The sequence below is a fragment of the Macaca mulatta genome, chromosome 12, assembly GCF_049350105.2.
Source record: "Macaca mulatta isolate MMU2019108-1 chromosome 12, T2T-MMU8v2.0, whole genome shotgun sequence".
NCBI lineage: Eukaryota > Metazoa > Chordata > Mammalia > Primates > Cercopithecidae > Macaca > Macaca mulatta.
Window position 1 is genome coordinate 135034099 of NC_133417.1, and position 19697 is coordinate 135053795.

At 39.3% G+C, this 19697-nt stretch overlaps 1 protein-coding gene across 50 annotated transcripts in view; it reads right to left on the minus strand.

The window, feature by feature from the left end:
- Positions 1 to 1561: 1561 nt before the first annotated feature.
- The window catches only part of TRIP12 (thyroid hormone receptor interactor 12), a 154478-nt gene continuing 136342 nt past the window's right edge, over positions 1562 to 19697 (minus strand). For all 50 annotated transcript variants that reach the window (XM_077957735.1, XM_077957733.1, XM_077957734.1 and 47 more), the window contains 9 exons: positions 18536 to 18634; positions 13618 to 13732; positions 13175 to 13329; positions 12047 to 12211; positions 8854 to 9018; positions 5893 to 6006; positions 3566 to 3660; positions 2960 to 3063; positions 1562 to 2099 (listed from right to left, as the gene is read on the minus strand). In XM_077957735.1, coding sequence (XP_077813861.1) covers positions 1903 to 2099; positions 2960 to 3063; positions 3566 to 3660; positions 5893 to 6006; positions 8854 to 9018; positions 12047 to 12211; positions 13175 to 13329; positions 13618 to 13732; positions 18536 to 18634 — 1209 coding nt within the window. In that variant the 3' untranslated portion in view covers positions 1562 to 1902. The remainder of the gene's footprint in view (positions 2100 to 2959; positions 3064 to 3565; positions 3661 to 5892; positions 6007 to 8853; positions 9019 to 12046; positions 12212 to 13174; positions 13330 to 13617; positions 13733 to 18535; positions 18635 to 19697) is intronic.

Here is a 19697-nt window from a genome sequence, read left to right on the forward strand (position 1 = left end):
CACAAAAATCCTTGTGCTTAGTTTGCAGGAAAGTATCAGAACAGCTGAAAACAAATGGTTTCATTCTTTAATTTCACTTGATGAAGCTGCTCAGCAACTGTGCTGTTTAGTGGTGAAACTGCAGGAACAATTCCGTTCTTGGATTTCAGGGAAAAGCCATTCACTCATCAGTCTCTGCAGAGACAGGCAGAGACTCCTCTGCCCCCAACTCCTCTGACAGTTCCCTTCCACTTAATGGGGTCACTACCCAAGTGAACTCTCAGGAGGGGACGTTTCCATATAAGGCCATATAAGTGTAAATTGACACAGCAATCTATGTCAAACAAGCCACTGAGTTTCTTTTGGGTGGTGGGATAGGGAAAAGGCCCTATGTCAATGAAATAAGACTTACAGAACAGTCAAAGAAAATTGATTTCTCAAAGTTCAATTAAAAAAAAACCAAAAAACAAAAAACTAGCACATCTCTTATTTTCAAGGAGATGAATTATGGAAAATTCCTTCAAATTTATGCCACAGGCTTAATTTTGGACCTTAGGAAGGAATCTCCTCCCATTTTCTCTTCACATTTTAGGTTCTTCAAGTTGTTATTATAAATTGTTTGAATAGCAAAATCAGCCATGATGCGAATCATGGAGACACGCTGATTTCCTTGCATTGAAATACATCTATACAATTGAAAGTTATGCGTACAGCACAAAACTATAAACAAAAAGGTGAAGCAAACTTTCTTTATTTTCAGGTAAAAACATTAACCTGATGGATTATTGCAGATTTGAGAAATCAGCACATAAAACGACTGGACAGCATTGCTTACAGGTGCTTTTATCTGCGTCGAGACAAAGGCTGAACTGTTTTGTCCCAAGTCAGCACTGGGAGAAGGGGAAGAGGAGCGTGGAATAAAGAAGACTATGAACAAAAATGTAAAACAAAAACAAAGAGAAATTTTTTTTTTTTTTTACTCCAACAGGGAAGGAAAACTGCTTAGTCTGTTTAAAAATTTTACATTAATTTAAAATGCTCTGGCCTCAGAATAATAAATACCGGCCAGCCCAAGCTGTAGACTTCTTCACCTTCATAAAAGAAACAAATGAGCTTTCCCTGTCTCACTCCAGAGGCTGTTGCTGCTGGAATTGCCATGGAAACAGTCCTAGTGTGTCACCTGGCAAAAAGCCAGTAATACCCTAAACTATATTCAAACTAAACTATAAGAAAAGTCTACCTAGTTACAAAAGCTGAATTATATTCAATATATTTCCATCCAATGAATTTTAAATTAGATCTGAACTGGACAGAACATGGGACAATGAACCCATGGGTCACGAGCCCATGGGTAATGAAAATTGGAGAACTGTGAGTTGTATACAAAAACAACTGTGAGCTGCACAGACAATAATGAATCAGGGAGAGAAAATCAGAGGAAAGTGAAAAGCACATAGAGCTAGTCTACTAAACTATATTTGTCAAATACATGTGAGCTTAAATTTCTGTACTTATGTACAAGAGTTGACTTTGGAGGAAACAGAACTGCAGACTTGGCTAGATGGATACACACAGCCCAGAATTAAACTGCACAGCGACATTTATTGTTCCAGCCTGGAAAAACATCCCTTTTTTAAATTTCACACAGCAAAGCATGTTAAAAACTTCACTCATCAAATAAATGATAATTTAAACAAGAACTTGCTAAAGAAACCTCATCACAACAACGTTTTAGGGCCTGATCACTTTAAGTCCATGGGGCCATTAATGAATATCAACCAAATGTCTCTTTATAATCTGCAAGCCGTTTTTCCTACAACAAGAAGGCGTAACATGTTTCCTTGACTCAGGTGATACATTAGAAAAGAAATCATGATTTGTTTCTTTTGCTGTAACAGGCAGACACTGCATTTCTTGTTGTGATCAGGAAAGATGGAACGACTGCTGCCCTTCTCTTGCTGCTATCAACAGTTTTTCACGCATTATCTCAATGCTTGAATAGTCCGGCAACTTAAGATAGTTCACACAAGTCATTACAGAGGGCAAGAAGTCATCTGGGTTTTCTGTTGATTCAAATGTCTTTCGGACAATTGTCAAAGGTGGATTCAAACTCCGGAATCCTGATTAAGAGAAAAAGACAGACAAGGAACTTAAGTTTTTAAAAAACATCAACTATCAGAAAACATTCCACCGCTCTGCTGTACAATATTATACACAAGGCATTCTTTCTTGCTTGGCAATTACACATTCAATATACAGTAAGTGCAAGGAACCTGCTTTATCATTTAAAAAATCGCTATGTAACATGGAGGCAACAGTTCTTTATGCCTTCTGATTTTTAAAATGGAATACCCACAGTGGTTCACGGCTGTAATCTCAGCACTTTGGGAGGCCGAGCTGAGTCAGTCGCTTTAGAGTTTCAGACCAGCCTGGGCAACATGGAGAAACCCTATCTCAACAAAAACACAAAAATTAGCCAGGCATGGTGCTGTGTTGTGCCTGTAGTCCCAGCTAGACAGGAGGCTGAGGCAGGAGGATCTCGCTTGAGCCCAGGAGGCAAAGGTTGCAGTGAGCCAAGATCACGCCACCGCACTCCAGCCTGGGCGACAGAGTGAGATCCTGTCTCAAAAAACAAAACAAACCAAAAACAATAGAATACCAATTTAACTTATATTAGGATTCAATCTGAAAAACCAGATTTTAGAATCCATTCTCATCTAAGTCAACTAAGAGTTTAGAATGTACAAATGGCCTGGAATTTTATCTAACCAGCATCACACATGTATTAGTAATCCCACTTCAATTTAAGACAAACCCCACGAATTTCCCTGCTAGTGGTCTCAATGTACTCTAATGATATTGGAATAACTAAGAGGCACTGCAAGTGAGATAAAGAATCTCTTGCTGATGGTCCTGAAGTTTCACACTCACAAACCCACCCATAGGTAGAATAAATGCTAAACATCAACATCGTACCCACCTCCAACAGGCAATCTTGGGCTACCAGTCACAAACTGGAGAAATAACCTCTGCTGCTCATTATCAAAACTACTGAGAATCTCAAACAAAAACTTCACAGCCCGACTATAACAGAAATAAATATACCACAATTATTTCATCAGGTTAGAGTTTTAATCACATTGCATCACATGACGTCAAAATTAGATAGATTAGCATTTTTAAATTACACATGTATTTCCATTACAATGTACTCAATCAAATTTGTTTCTGTTATGACTAGAATTAAAATGGAATGATTACAGTTGTAATAAGACAGACCTGATCTGGTACTGTACAGATATTTCTGCTTCACTATGTGTAATAATGGGGAACAGGGTTAAATCTGTCTTCCCCAACCCCTAGTATTTTCACAGAAATACTTGAGAAAGAAACCCTTGGGTCTTAATTTCCTATCTTGAGAGAAGTAAGGCCAAACAGAAGCAAGCATCCATTAACAGGCAGACACATTTTCAAATGAACCACTCCAATTTTTGTTGTTTACACGTGTGCATGTGTGCATACACACACACCCCCCTCTCCACATTCTTCAGAATGAATAGAAAACCCGGCAGAGCCCAGTACTCACCTGTCATGAGTGTAACCGTGATCAGGCCTGCAGCATTCCATCAGTGTCTTTGCATCCCAAGTGTCTGCTTTACTGCCACAAAGGAGCTGATCCAGCTGTGAGTTCAAATAAGGGTAAAGAGAATTAGGAAAGAAACATTTGCTTACCTGAGTGAAAATAAAGGTCTATGTGTACCACACAAGAGTATCAGTCTCAGTACTAAAACTTTCTGCTTGGGACCTCTTTCTAAAAAAAAAATTTAGAAATTCCACTTCCTTTTTAGCTGTACACTATTAAGCACCCTGCCCATCTGTAGGGACTTGGTTCTGGAGAAACCCCTCCTCTCAAACCAAAAACACCTGATGACCCTTGATTTCAGTTTTCCTTTCGTCTCATTACTTTAGGTGCTTTAAATGGACAATCTGCTTCTAATCAGGGAGATTTTATAAATCCTGGCTTTCAGAAACACAAAAGTATACAGTAACAGATGCCAAGGGAGAGAACATTGAGCTGGAGAAAGAAGTGGGATAAGCAAGCTGAACTAGGACACAGCAAATGGGTAGGTCTTTACACTTCGTAGAGAGGCATGTCTACGCCATATGGTTGGTTGTATGGGGACCAACCTAGATATTATAGAGGGCATATTAGAAAGCAATATATGCTTTCATGTCCTTAGAAAATCTAACATTGGTTTCAAATTAAAACCATGCCTTTCCTCTGGTTAACTGCTGACTTGTAGAAGACTGCATACTTCGAGAAAATCCAATTTGAGGCCAATGAAATTTAGTATCTATTATATACTGCTCACTGTTTGCTCCTATATATTTAAAGACAAAGCCTTGCTCTGTTGCCCAGGCTGGAGTATAGTGGCCTAATCACAGCTCACTACCGTCATGATCTCCTGGGCTCAAGTGATCCTCCAACCTCAGCCTTCCAAGTAGCTGAGACTACAGGTGCATACCACCATGCCCAGCTAATAATTTTTATTTTTATTTTAGACGAGGTCTCACTATGTTGCCCAGGCTAATCTTAAATTTCTGAGCTCAAGTGATCTTCCCACCTCCATCTCCCAATTGTGCCCAGCCTATTTAATTTCCATTACTCTGACAGGGGTTATTCCAATTTTACAGATAAACAGTCCTATCAGATACAGTAACTTGGATAAGGTTATACAGCAAGTGGTGAGGACCATGACTCTATTCCAGGTGACAAGCAGTGCCTACAAGTATCAGGCACACTACATGCTTAAAAAAAGTAGTAAATCAAAGTAGACACAAATATAACTGAGATTAAGATATTAAGTTAATCAAAAATTTACAGATTCAGTCAGTAGTGGACGTACACTCTAAAACTAGTATTCAAACAGTAAATAAAAAGATTTCAAAACGGAGGGAAACTGGACACATTCTAGAGCCTTTCTATATCTCACGACCAGTGAGCACTTCTTTTGAGATTTGGCACTTCAGAGAAAGATGGTAATATGGTTTGGCTGTGCCCATACCCCAAATCTCATCTTGAATGGTAACTCCCACAATTCCCACCTGCTGTGGGAATGACCCGGTGGGAGGTAACTGAATCATGGGGGGGCGGGTCTTTCCCAGGCTATTCTCATAATAGTGAATATGTCTCATGAGATCTGATGGTTTTAAAAGGGAGTTTCCCCGCACAAGCACTTGTCCTGTCTGCTGCCACGTAAGACGTGCCTTTCACCTTCCACCACGATTGTGAGGCCTCCCCAGCCACGTGGAACTCTAAGTCTAATACATTTCTTTCTTTTGTAAATTGCCCAATCTCAGGTACGTCTTCATCAGCAGCATGAAAACCGACTAATACAGATGGCTAGAGAAAACCAAGCACATAAATCAATTTCTTCCATTCTCAGAAGTATTCTCTGTATTTGGCAATTAGATAATTTGTAACAGTTTCTTAAAACTTCAAGGACTAACTTTGTGAAACAATGTCTCATCGAATCGAAGTTTCATTAAGGAATAAAGTAAAGGCCCCTCCATGTCTCTTGGCTTCCACAGCAGTACAGAAACATGCAGAACATGCCACACACCACACAAGTCCCCATTCTCCACTGAATGGCACTGAGGGTCTAGGCTGACAAAGATGCTATGCTTACTCTGTCACGCGTGGAACCCGCTCCTCCAATCTAAGAGAGGACACCTACTTAACATTCTTACTTGCTCAGGAATTCTTTCTTTCCTTGTCTTTCCCAAACCATCCCATGCTATCAAACACCCATTTTGTTGTTTTTGTGCAACAATACCGTCTTTGACTAGGCAGCACAGAAACATTCCACTAAAACTATAGGTATGACCATTTTTTAGACATAAGCTACTCACTTCCTCCGGGTAGAAGTACTGAAGATGACTGAGTGGGAAGACTGATTCAAATCCATCTCTGAACGAATCAAATTGCCTAGAAACGCCTTCATTTAGTGCCCAGAATATAACCAGCTGCAAAAAGAAAGTTTTCAAAGAACTGTGACAAAATTTCAAATCTCTTTATTATTTAATATGTGGCAAAGTACAGTGAAACACCCTTCTGAATCACTTAATACAGAATAAATAAGTTATTAAGTCTTTAAAATACCTGCCAGAAAACTACATGAGTAAAACCTCAGGTTGACATCTAATGTGGGGCTCTTACTAATAACAAAACGTAAAAAAATGCCATGTGCATTTATATTTAGTATGTTTAAAAAATCTACTTATGTTAAACCCATGCCATAGAGTTATATTACCTCACTAGATGGGAATCAAATGAGAACTTCCCAAGAGGATAAAATGAATTAAAGGTAATGTTTGAAGAATCACAATTACCCACTATGAAGGGTTTTTAATTTTTAATGTAAAATGTTTAGTTCTAAATCCTAGGAAGTTCTTAGACCCAACCTGTCTGCAGTGTGTGCTTCCTATTAGAAGTAGGCAAAGCCTGGAAATGAAGTCACACGCAATTGGAGGGTAAGAAAAAGCAACTCTTACTGGTCCAACAATCTAAATGTTAACTCATTATTTGCTAGGAAGATGGAAGAATAGCTTTCACAAAGTCAGAAGAAACAGGATGAGAAGACAGTCCCACTGACTTTTAAAAAGGAATTACTTATGAATCACACAACTGTTAAGTAACAGGGGATTTTGGTTGTTATTATTATTTCTTTTGAGACAGAGTCTCGCTTTGTCGCCCAGGCTGGAGTGCAGTGGCATGATCTCAGCTCACTGCAACCTCCGCCTCCCCGGTTCAAGCAATTCTCCTGCCTCAGTCTCCCGAGTAGATGGGACTACAGGTGTGCACCACCATGCCTGGCTAATTTTTGTATTTTTAGTAGAGACGGGGTTTCACCATGTTTGTCAGGCTGGTCTTGAACTCCTGACCTCGTGATCCACCCGGCTCAGCCTCCCAAAGTGCTGAGATTACAGGCATGAGCCACTGCGCCCGGCCGGTTATTATTTAACCTATAATCTCTCTCTCTTTTAAAGCTGATGAAGAAACTGGAGATGAAGTTTTTCAGAGGCTCCATCTAAAGTCCCACAGCAAGTTAGTGGAAAGGTCAGTTCAAGGGGTAGGTGGCCATTCTGACCTAAATCCAATGCCCTTTCCACCCCATGTCAGGAATAAACCAAAACAAATTTTTCAAACATTGGTAATAAGGATCTATATATAGTTGTAATTTAAAATACAATTTGTGTTCAAATAAAATTACTTTTCCTGAATTTGGCAAATATAGTCAAGCATCACAAATTAATATATACATGCTTTTTTTTTTTTTTTGAGACGAAGTCTCACTCTGTTGCCCAAACTGGAGTGTAGTGGCGCAATAGTGGCTCACTGGAACCTCCACCTCCTGGGTTCAAGCGATTCTCCTGCCTCTGCCTCCTCAGTAGCTGGGACTACAGGTGTGCACCACCACACCTGGCTAATTTTTGTATTTTTAGTAGAGATGGGGTTTCACTATGTTGGCCAGGCTGGTCTTGAACTCCTGACCTCGTGATCTGCCCACCTAGGCCGCCCAAAGTGCTGGGATTACAGGCATGAGCCACTGTGTCCAGCCATATATATATTTAGTGCGTTTTAAAAATCTATTTATGTGAAACCTATGCCATAGAGTTATATATTGCCTCACTAGATGGGAATCAAATGAGCATTTCCGAAGAGGATAAAATATTATTGAGAATTAAAGGTAATGTTTGAAGAATCACAATTAGCCACTATTAAGGGTTTTTAACTTTTTTTTTCTTTTTTTTTGAGATGGAGTCTTGCTCTGTCGCCCAGGTTGGAGTGCAGTGGTGTGATCTTCACTCACTGCAAGCTCCGCCTCCTGGGTTCACGCCATTCTCCTGCCTCAGCCTCCCAAGTAGCTGGGACTACAGGCGCCTGCCACCACACCCGGCTCATTTTTTGTATTTTTAGTAGAGATGGGGTTTCACTGTGTTAGCCAGGATGGTCTTGATCTCCTGACCTCGTAATCCGCCCACCTCGGCCTTCCAAAGTGCTGGGATTACAGGCATGAGCCACTGCGCCCGGCCAGGTTTTTAATTTTTAATGTAAAATGTTCTAAATCCTGTGAAGTTCTTAGAACCCAACCTGTCTACATATATATATATGTATTTTTAAGAGAAAGGGTCTCGCTCTGTCGCCCAGGCTGGAGTGCAGTGGTGCAACCTTGACTCACTGTAACTTTGAACTCCAGGGCTCAAGCGCCCTCCCACCTCAGCCTCCCAAGTGGCTGGGACTACAGGCTCGTGTCACCACACCCAGCTAATTTTTGCATTTTTTGGTAGAGATGAGGCCCCCACTTTGTTGCCCAGGCTGGTCTTGAACTTCTGGCCTCTAGTAATCCTCCTCCTGCCTCTGCCTCCCAAAGTGCTGGATTACAGGTGTGAGCCATTGCACCTCGCCCATAAGTCAGTAATTTGAAAGGTGTCACCAAACATAAAAGTGTGCACTGCGCATGCCTGGAATAAACTCTGTCAAGGTAGCTGCCTTGATGGAAATGCAAAAACGCAATTTAGTAAGAACACAAATGATCTCTCTTTTCACTAATTTTTTAAACTAGGAAAATGTGGTGTAATTAGACAGCATTCAAGCCTGAGGAGAAATAATTCAAGGTTATATAAGACAAGAAATATCTGATATGTGCACTTAAGAGCAAAGAGCTCTTGAGTCAAGCAGCCTTCATGCACTGGTCCTGGGGATGCGGAAGGTCTCAAGCCATAGCGTGTGCAGCCAGAAGCAAGGTACAATCAGGCCAAGTCCTCTGTCTTCACAACTGGCCTACCCCCCAAAGACGCACAATTACATACTCTTAGATACTCCTCTAAATTGTGGATAGTGACTGGTATATCCTTCCCTCCTTTCTTCAGTTCGATATTGGGAAACCCTGGCAGAGTGAAATCCAGTCCTAGGTCTTCAACTGAGCAGCCATTCATAGTCAGGGTTTCTAATGCATACTGTAGACTCTCTTTGGTCTAAAAAACACAAATGGGGGAGAAATGGTATCAAGCAAAATTAACTCACAGTTTTTTGTTTAACAAAATAAAAGATATCCTAATAAAGTTGATGGTTTCCTTTAACTCATAGCTTCTTTATTTTTTTCCTGGTCATAATCTACATATGAACAAGTCACTGAGATCACAAAGGAAGTAAGTATAAGAAAAGAGGGCTGAAGTCCTTCTTCATTATGGGATGCTGCTGCTCAATTTAAGCACATGCAAATCAAATTTCACAGTAAGTGCATAATAGGTTGCATATTAGTTAATTTTAAGAATGTGGACCCTAGAACTAGACAAACTTTTCATTAATTCTAGGCTAATCTTGAATCCAATACTGTATAAGTATACAGCAAATACTGATAATACAGTTGGGAAATTGTAAATATAAAAAACGTACTATCTAGTGATAGTGATTAACTTTCTCCCCCTGCAAAGCTCGAGTCTACAGAATGAAGCCTGCAGAGGCTTCATTCAACTACTTCAGGTCTCTGATGCATAACAAGTTTGTATCCATGCAGCAACACTGTGATTTAAAAAAAAAAAAAAAAAAAAAAAAAAGTTCCAAGAAATCCCTAAGAAAAAGGCAAGCAATACTTTGTAAGACAAATGTTAAAAAATCTTTATTACTCACTTTTTAAAAATGTGTAAGATTATAAAAGGCCTATGTAAATTTTTTTTAAACTTAAGGATCAAAACCCTACATACCAAAATGTAAATTCCATCTAAAAATGAAGACATCAAGTTAGGAGAAAGAAGACAAATGGCTTTCCAAACTGGAAATGCCTCCGTGTACGAAATTCCTATAGGCTAACAATTAAGGTACAGAAAATTAAGTCATTTAAACTAGAAATAGTTAGAATGTTCTGATTAATTAATTAGTCATTTTTTAAAGAGCAAACTAAATGCTGTTTAGGATTCTAAATAATTCAGAATACCAAGGAGGCAGCAGATGATTGAAAGTAAATGGTCACAAAATTATGTCCATTTTTGCTTCTCTGCAAAAACCCACTTTTAAGCCTCTCTCCATTTTAGGTGCCATTTGAAGTCCTCCAAAGGGAGGCATTTTATTTTACATTTGAGGTATTCTTCAGCAGAAAGATTAAAAAAAAAAAAAAAAAAAGTTCTCCATTTTCATGTTCCCCCACTGGTAAGTTCTCAAAACTATCCTCATACTCCCTGTCACAGATTAAGGTGATTACTATTACACTATTGGAAAGTCTCCTCTCATAGCTACCAAGGAAATTGGTAAATTTATTTGTAAAGATGTGCATTACAAAGTGTTGTTATTAGACAGGAATCTAGAATTTACAATGTCCTAGAGATGTTTAAAGGGAATTTACATTAGTTTCTCTAGATTTTACATAGTAAGTCGAGAAACTAATGTAAATTCCCTTTAAACATCTCTAGGACATTATAAATTCTAGCACATTTTCCGTATCTCTAGAGACTTTAAGCTACCAAGTAGAATCCGAGCCAGGACAACTTGCCCCATCTCTATACTTTATTAAAGAAACAGGACGTGGTTTTTCAGAATGTCACCATTTCTCATGCTCTTGTTCACAGTGGGTTATTATGTCAATTTCTGGAGTGTGGATTCTGTGCCATTCATTTTCTATTTTTAAACTGACAACATCAGGAATAATAAAGGATAGAACAAATCTCAAAAACAAACAAACAAACAAACAAAAACTACTGACAAGAGAACTGTGGCGGCGTACTGCATTTGAGACAAGCACATATAATAGAGCTTGCATGGTGTGGAAGCATGCAGACAGCCTGGGTTTGAGCTCCTGCTCTGTGTTCTCTAGGTGTGTCAGTGACCTTAGGCAGGTTGCTCAGCCTGTCTGCCCTGGTTTGCTCACCAGTAAAATAGAGATAACAATACCCCAATCTCACATGGTAGTTGCTGGGGTTAAATAAATTAACATATATATGGTACCTAAAACAGAGTCTCCTGTTTTACTTGCTTTTTTGTTCTTCCTTTTTTTGTTTTGCCATTATTTACCTAAGAGATAATCCTAAACAACACTGTAATAGTTTAAAACTTACCAAGTTGTTAAGTGAAAACCAAAATGGTTCTAAAAATTCTAAAATGACAAATTTTGTACAGAAAAGTGGACTTAGCCTCTTTGAATACCAATTTCTCTTAATAGACTTACTTTTCGAAACAGCACCACAGAATTACAAATTAATACGGGGGATAAAGTGAATCTCCTTACAAATCTTCTAATGAAAAGGCACTCTAAAATCTTATCCCTCTATTGTAAGATCCTCTCCACCTCATCAGGAGAGGTGACACTCTCCCTCACTACAGAATCTCAATGTGCTATTCTTACTTATTTATAAAATGAGGGTTGATTTAATATTGGTCCAAGTTACCAGTCCAAACAGAAGCTTTCTGGGTTTGTGCCACAAAAAAAATAGAACCTTGTTTTCTTCTAATACCAGATACAGAACCATTATTAATCTCAGATTAAGTAATTTATCTATTGTTAATTATATACATTAAAATTACACAGTAATGATATGAAGTTCAAGGTTATCTATGAGATGTCACAGAGAAACCTCAACATGTATTACCAAGGAATAGTTGTTGGCACTCACAGTGACCTTTAAAAAATATCTTCCTGAGATCTCTTGAAACAACACTGTTCCTAAATTAAGGTACCTTTCTTGAAAATAAATCTGTTCTGAGAATAGTTTTACTGATTCAAATGCTTACTAAAAGATGATATAATATCTGCCCAGATACATTAGAGTTCTTATTTATGGTCTGATTTAGAATTGTATTTTATTTGCTAATCAAGAAGTTTATAACCTGCTCTGAGTATAGGTCATGTGACCCACTGTGAAATCGTATGTCTTAGTTAGTATAATAAAAGAATTAAAATCTCCTAAAATAAAACATTACTATAACAACTGAGACAAATACAAACCATTTAACAAAAGCCTCATTTTTCTAAAATAAAGACCTGATCCACTCGACTGTTTCTTCTAAGCCTACCTGGGATTTATCTTGTTCAAGTCTTTTCTTTTGTCTGACAATGTCTTCTAGGTGATAAACTGATCTGGCTACAACTGGGTCGATGTCAAACAAATCGTGTGATGTCAGTGAAGTTTCTTGCCGTAGCATCCATTTATAAAAGGGTAAGCCAAGGGGAAGGTCCACCTGAAACGGAATATGCATAATATTTTCACTGTCACACTAAGCTTCCAGCATTACCTCCATCTAAGGCACTTCAGGAGATCATTTAAATATTAATAGGTCCAGTAATCCCCAAGAAAGAAAATTCTGTAGTTAGGAACTATTTCTCCCACTACACAAAACTGATTAATTCTCTTGATTTGGGGCTCTAAACGCAACTCCACTGTAGTCTGTATTATTGAATATCCCAAAGCAAAAAATGTTAAGGGAAAAAACTTACTATATTTAAAATAGCAAACTAAATGGAACTTCTAAACTTAACTGATAAACTGCCCACTCTTCAGTTAAAGTGAAATTGTAAACTTGTCAATTTGGCCACAGGTGAAAATGTCTTATTAAACATACTGATAAAGTGCCTCCGGAAACGGGAGAAGAGCATGGTGGCTTCGTGCCTGTACCTCCCCAGTGCTGTGGGAGGCCAATGTGAGGGGATTGCTTGAGGCCAGAAATTCAAGAGAAAAAGAAATGAAGAAATGTCCAGAAACATTCCAACCTCTATGAATGCTGATCACTTGGGTTATTTTCACAACAGCACTCTAATGTAAATTTAATGAAGTTTAGTTACATGCACAAACTTTCCTACCGAATTGAAAAGGTAATGTCAGACTCTAAAAAATAAATAATTAATAACACCTTAACTAGCCTGATTATCTGAATCCTTGCTACCCAAGGAGTGGTCCACAACCTGGCAATTGGGCGTGCCCTGGGAGCTGATAGGAAAACTTAGAATCTTGGACAGTAGGACAGTCTTACCCCTGCCCAACTGAATCAGAACTGGCATTTTTAACAAAATCCCCAAGTAATTCATATGTGTATTAAAGTTTGAGAAGCACTGCTCTGAAGTATAGCAGTAACTACAGGAGACTGAGGTACTTGCACAGAACATTCTACACCAAACCTGCAAAAAGCAAACCATCCTAAACTTACCAATCTGAAATCCATGATAGCCTTGGCCATTAATTTTCCTAAGAAGCGAAACTTCATCTTAACCTTTGCGATATGAGCTGGCTTTGCTGTCCTACCAAAGGGAAGCGCAAACAGGCCCTGAAGGTTTTGAATATACTTGGTCCCTTCTTGGCTTCCTGAAAAACAAGCAATTCACCAAACTTTAGATGATGTTTCCAAAAACAAAACAAAACCTGGTAACTAAGAACATTTAAGAAATTAAGTATTCTCAAAATGGGAGTGCAGATCACTGAATGAAGTCCTCTAGAACTGGAGAGGCCTTCCCTACTTGATAAATGAGAAAACAGAGGCTATAAAGAAGCAAGCACAGTTGTCCATTAGAAATTAAATATATTTAATAAACCATCAGAGTCCATTACCTGATCTGAGTAACACAAACCAACTAACTTACAGATAGGCATTACCTTTTGGATTGCTAAGAGTTACTTCTTCACCTCTCCAAAGACCCAAGTCAGCTCTCTGTAGTTCCTGAGATACAAGCGCATAAAACTCCAGTGTAGGCCCAAGACCTGTACCAACCTACAGAGGAACACAAGTAGAACGATTTCAAATTTTAGAAATTGTGCTTTTTTACTGCCAACCTCTTGGATATGTGGACACTAACAGCAACTTGTTTACCAGGATGCATTAGAGACTATTTTCCAAAAATGTCCTGACCGGATTTATTCTTTCAGTCCTGGTCACCTGGACAAAAACTAGCAACTCTTCATTACTTCCTACCCGCTAAGGCCCCAACATGTCAGTTGAACGATTGCAGGTTGTACTCACAGAAGTGCCACTGTGGCTACATATCTTTCCTTCAGGAACAATATGGCATTGTCTGCGTATGGATGTCTTTCCCCTTTTTCTCTTTAGTGAACTGTTACCCCAAACCAGCTCAAATGTCACCCTCTCAAGGGGAAGGCTCCCCTCAACATCTGCTCCCAACAGTTAGTTTGCTCCTTTTTTCTTGGGGCTTATTTTACAGCTACTTAAATACTTACTACATTACTTTACCAAAATATCAGTATATGCTTGCGTATTTTGCAGGATGATAACTGTTTTGGTCACCCTGTATCTCTGATAGTACCTGACACACAGTAGCCATTTAATAGAGATGTGTCAAATAAAATACAAATAATGAAAGGTCTGATTCCACACCAGCACAGACAGGACTGATGGCGTCATACAAGACACCAAGGCTTCTCAACTCCCAGGGTGCACTGGAATCCCCAGAGCTTTAGCCACATACACATATAGGGGTGCCACGTCCTGAGGATTCTGATCTGGCACGTTCAGCTTAGAGCCTGGGCACTGGTATTATTAAACAAGCTCCGAAGGCGACTGTGCAGCCTACAGTTAAACTACTCCTCCATGAGACACCTGATGTGGACATGCCTGAAGCAGTGTTCATAGCTTGCTCATTCCTTCCTGTTCTGTCAAGGTCCTACCAGATCAGACCATAAACAAAGATATGCAGGTAGTAACAAGTTCCTATCATAGGTTATACACTAAATCTAACTGTAACCCTGTCAAGAAGGCAACATTTATAGATTACTCGTAAACAAAGGGTACTATTTTAGCATTATTATGGTTACTCTTAAAAATTACTCACACTAGTTTAAAAGTTTAGAGGTAGTCCACTAAACATTTAACTCTTTCAAAACAGAGATCTGCTTGGGCCTAGTGGTGCTTTCCTGATTAACCCCTAATCCTATTAGAATTCCGTACCAGTAAATGGTATCACCATTAACCCCAAAATGAATACTCCAACCAAATCCTTAGAGCTGTCCTTGGCCATTCTCTAAACCCACACAATCCAATCCATCAGTAAATACAATTTAAGCGCTGCCTTCAAAATGCATTCTAAACTAATTACCAACTTTACCCAGCTGCTATCCTCTGTCATCTGGTCTACTGCTAAAGTCTCCTAGATGGTCTCTGCACTAACATTCCCGACATCTTATATCCCATGCTCATAGGAGCAAGCGTAATCCTTACAAAACACAAGTTCGCGGCATTCCTTTGCTGCTTTCCAAAGGTTTTTCATCTCATTCAAAGCAGAGCTCCAGTTCTTACCATGGCCTACATGACCCCTTTGCACATCCCACTCAGTCTCTTTGACTCCTCCTACTCTGCCCTTGCTCACTATGCTCAAGCCACACTCATCCTCCAACAGGCTAGGAACACTGCTTCTCTGTTCTTGTGCTAGAGATACTTTTCCCCCAGACCGCAATGACTTGCCTCCACTCAAATGTCCTCGGACCACGCTACGCGTCCCCATAATGCTTCATCCTCTTATTTTATTTTTCTTCCACACGGCCTAACATATATGTGTACATGAATGTGTGTGGATGTATTGGCCTCCCCAAACAAAAAGATAAGCTCCATCATGGGGTGGGAGTACTTTGTATATTCTGTTCTACACTGAATCCCAGGCACTGGAGGACTGAGGAACAAAAGAGAAGCAAAGAAAAACCTGCAGTAACACATGGTATCCACCAGATGGTGCTAGTTAATGCTCCTTTCGGCACACTATTATCCCAGGTTTAACAGAAGTCACAGATCAAATTAGTCTATTTCCTTCATCCAATGCTGTTGTTTCTAAAAGGATTCTTAAAATATTAAATCACTAACAGCACTTCCTCTGTGAGCCTCTGCAGAAGGTGGAAGGCCCAGGTCATGTTTGCTTTGCTGATACAACCTGGGGGTGGCCAGCCTTCCCACAGAGCAACCTGATCTCTTCAGGGATTATCATTCTACCCAGTTACACCACTAAAAGGGCAGGTACTCGGTTGAGCTTCATTTTTCTTTTAAAGGAAAGGAAAGCATAAAACCCTAGAAACAGAAAAACAAAAGTTTGACAACTTGACTTAAAAAGGAATCTTTTTCTCTCAAAACTAACACATACTGGCACTTACTATATGACAACGTTCTGAGTGCTTCACACATTTCAGCTCATTTTATCATTCTAACAACATGAGGAGGCAGGTGCATTAATTATGTAAAGGACTGAGAGGACACTGATGAGTTTATGTTAACTTGCCCAAAACCACACAGCCAGTAAGTGGGCAGGCCAGGCTCCACGTTCCCTGTTCCTGATCTTTCACCTTCCCAAAAGGAGACTGGGTCACTGGGTCATTTGTAACCCCAGTCCTTGGGGTTTGGGTGGCTTTGTGGGCCCAAAGACTGGTATAATCCTTCCCTGGCTTACCAATCATCCCAATTCAAATAGGAGCCCACACTGTGACCTGAGATTTTCATTGGGATTCTTCTAGAGCTAGTTAGAAATTCTTCCTCAAGGCTACTAGCTGACATGTACAGCTGAATTTGAATCATAACCTGAAGCCCTATGCATTTCACAAAGTCAGTGCTTGTGAGGTAGGGGTGGAGGTACTTCCCCCTTTCCTAATGAAGCAGCTCCTGGAATCTTTTCTGAGGTCAACAGGTAAGACCTATGAAGGAAGGGCATAAAATCTTGATTTCACATCAGCAATCCAATCCTGCTCCTTAGAACAGTCTGTGTGAAGCCATTCTGAGCTTGTTAGGTTTCATGCAAGATGCAATTTTAACAGAACCATGAGGGATGAGAGAGGAAAGATACTTCCTGGCAAGAGAAAACTATGCTGGAGTAAGAAAGTAGAATGTATGTTTAAAGAGAATAAAAACATACCAAATGGTTACAGCAAAGGTCCTGTAGTCTTATGAGTAATAAATTCGGATGCATCAACATAGAAGAACCTCATCCTCTGAGCAACAGCCATGATCAAGCTACTAGATTCAAAAAGTTCGTATCTCTTATGCCAGCAGTCCAGGGCCTCCACTCCATCTGGCCACCTCCTTTTTATCCCCCTTCTCCCAGCACTTCCACAGCAGTACTAACTTCTGCCACTCACCACCAAGCCTGACCCTTTGCTCAGGCCCCATCTCCTACTAGAAAATGGTCTCTCAATCTTCCTACTCGCCTACACTAAGGTCTAACTCAAGGCATCTTGAGGACAGCACTCCTTGTCTGAATGCGTCATTCACTTGGCACCTGTACCACTACCTTGCCACACTCTTTGGTACCTTTGTCCTGTGTCTCCCTAACTACACTGTCATCTTTTCAGTGCAGAGACTCTGCCCTAACCTGGAACCCTAGCATGCAGTATACTTTCTAGTACACAACAACTTATAATTTTAACTTTGGTGACTGAATACTCTTAGCTTTCCAGAAGTCATCAAGAAGGAGAAAATGCTTAATAAAATGAATGAAAAATCAAAGTCATGATTAAAATTACTTAAATAGGCACAGTTAGTATCTCATACACTAAACTGCTCAATCTATGATACTTACCATGAGCCAGTTCATGTACATGAACTCAGTCACAACTTCGAGGTTATACTATTATTACCTACATTTTACAGATAAGAAAGCTGAGGGGCAGAGTGGTTGGCTAGAAATTTTAAGTCCGTAAGAGGTTCAGGGAAGCCCCAAAACTCTAAGTTTTGTCTTAAAAAAAAAAATTATGTGAAAGAAAAGGGGGAAGTATCCCAAGAGACTTAAATATACAGAAAATCATTACTTGAATCTTTTGGTATGCAAATGTTCATAGCAATGTTAGTCAAAATAGTCAAAAACTGGAAACAACCAAAAAGTGAATCAACTGGTGATTGGTAAACATATTTTGGTGTACCTATATAATGGAATACTCAATATATAGTTCATATAATAGAACTATTCCATAATAGGAAACAAATTGACACATGCAACATGGATGAATCTCAAAAGCATTACGCTAAGTGAAAGAAAAATGACAAATGAATACATACTGCATGATTCCATTTATGATATTATAAAAAAGATAAAATTACAGGGACAGAAAATACGTCAATGGTTATCAGGGGCTGAGGATTGGTTAGGGGACAGAGCGACTGATTTTGCATGAAATAGGGGCACTTTTTGTGGTGATCGGAGTATTCTTTATCTTGATGTGAAAGTGCATCTGTCAACCCTTAAAACTACATTTCTGAAGTGTGCAGTTATTATTTATATCTCAGTAAACCTGATTTTTTCAAAAAGGCAATTCAAACATTTTGAAAGTTATCAACTGTTTAAAATACCCTTTCAGTTTATCAACTGAAAGACTAACAACACAAATGTGTTCTTACGCCAGGAAAAAAACTGCCTTTTAGTATGTAGTTGAACCTTTGAAAAATGGGGAACTTAGAACAAATCATTCAAGAGAAAAGGGAGCAAACTCCCAACTGTCTTTCAGAATTTCATAGTACCAAGAAACTCAAATAACATTTAGTCAAGAACACAAGTCAAACTAAATAACCATCACCGGACTCCAAGCTCACCTCATTTTCATACTGGATTTCTAACATGGCCCGTGAGCTGCCGAGGTCCTGCATCACGGACTCCGCCTGTTTCAGCAGCTCCTCTCTGTTCACAGTACGCTACGAAGAAAGTACAACTGTCAGGAAATTATGCTCTACCAATATTACGCTTTAATAAACAGGTGGCATTTCTTGAAATGCAAAAGAACAAAATCAACTCAATTGTTAACACTTATTCCTTAAACAGGTAACTCAGAAAAGGTTAAGAGGTAGCAGTATTGTTACAAACATCAACAGCATCTTGGCATACATTAAGGAAACCAGATGCAAGAGTAATTACTAATTTATCTTGTGGCCATGGCAAGTTCAGAAAATTCAAGTTGGGGAAGAAAAAAATCATCTTTGCCAAGTATCAATGCAATTCTCAGGGCTGCAGTTTCATGAAATCTCCCTGGGTACATTTATATTTAGATAGAGAAATAGATATGGAGGTGACAGGTCAAACAGGTGAGCTGGAAACCTATTGGCTCTGATCTGCCAAGATCCTACAAGCACTACTACAAACACTTGCGAATGAGATTTTAAAAGGTCCTGCTAGATTTCTAATTTATGCCAATATCAGTGCTTATGGAATCCTAATGAGGATATGAATAGGATGACTTTTTTTTTTGTTTTAGACGGAGTCTCGCTCTGTTGCCAGGCTGGAATGCAGTGGCATGATCTCAGCTCACTGCAACCTCCAACTCCCTGGTTTAAGTGATTCTCTTGCCTCAACCTCCCAAGTACCTGGGATTACAGGCATGCGCCACCACGCCAATTTTTTTTTTTTTTCTTTTCATTTTTAGTAGAGATGGGGTTTCACCATGTTGGCCAGGATGGTCTTGATTACCTGACTTCATGATCCGCCCCGCCCGCCTCAGCCTCCCAAAGTGCTGGGATTACAGGTATGAGCCACCACGGTGGGCCCAAGAAGATTTTTTTAACTACAATGTTTGCTTTATGTTTTGTTTTGCTTTTCAGTATACACTTCACTCCCTGCCACCCATCTAACTCCTTTATTTTATTACTAATGTCTCTTATGAGACTTTTGGAGATAAAGCCTTTAGGAAAAGAAACTTAAATCCCTAGCAAAAAAAACAAACAGGTAAATGAACAGAAAAGACCTAAGTAAAAACAGTGCTGG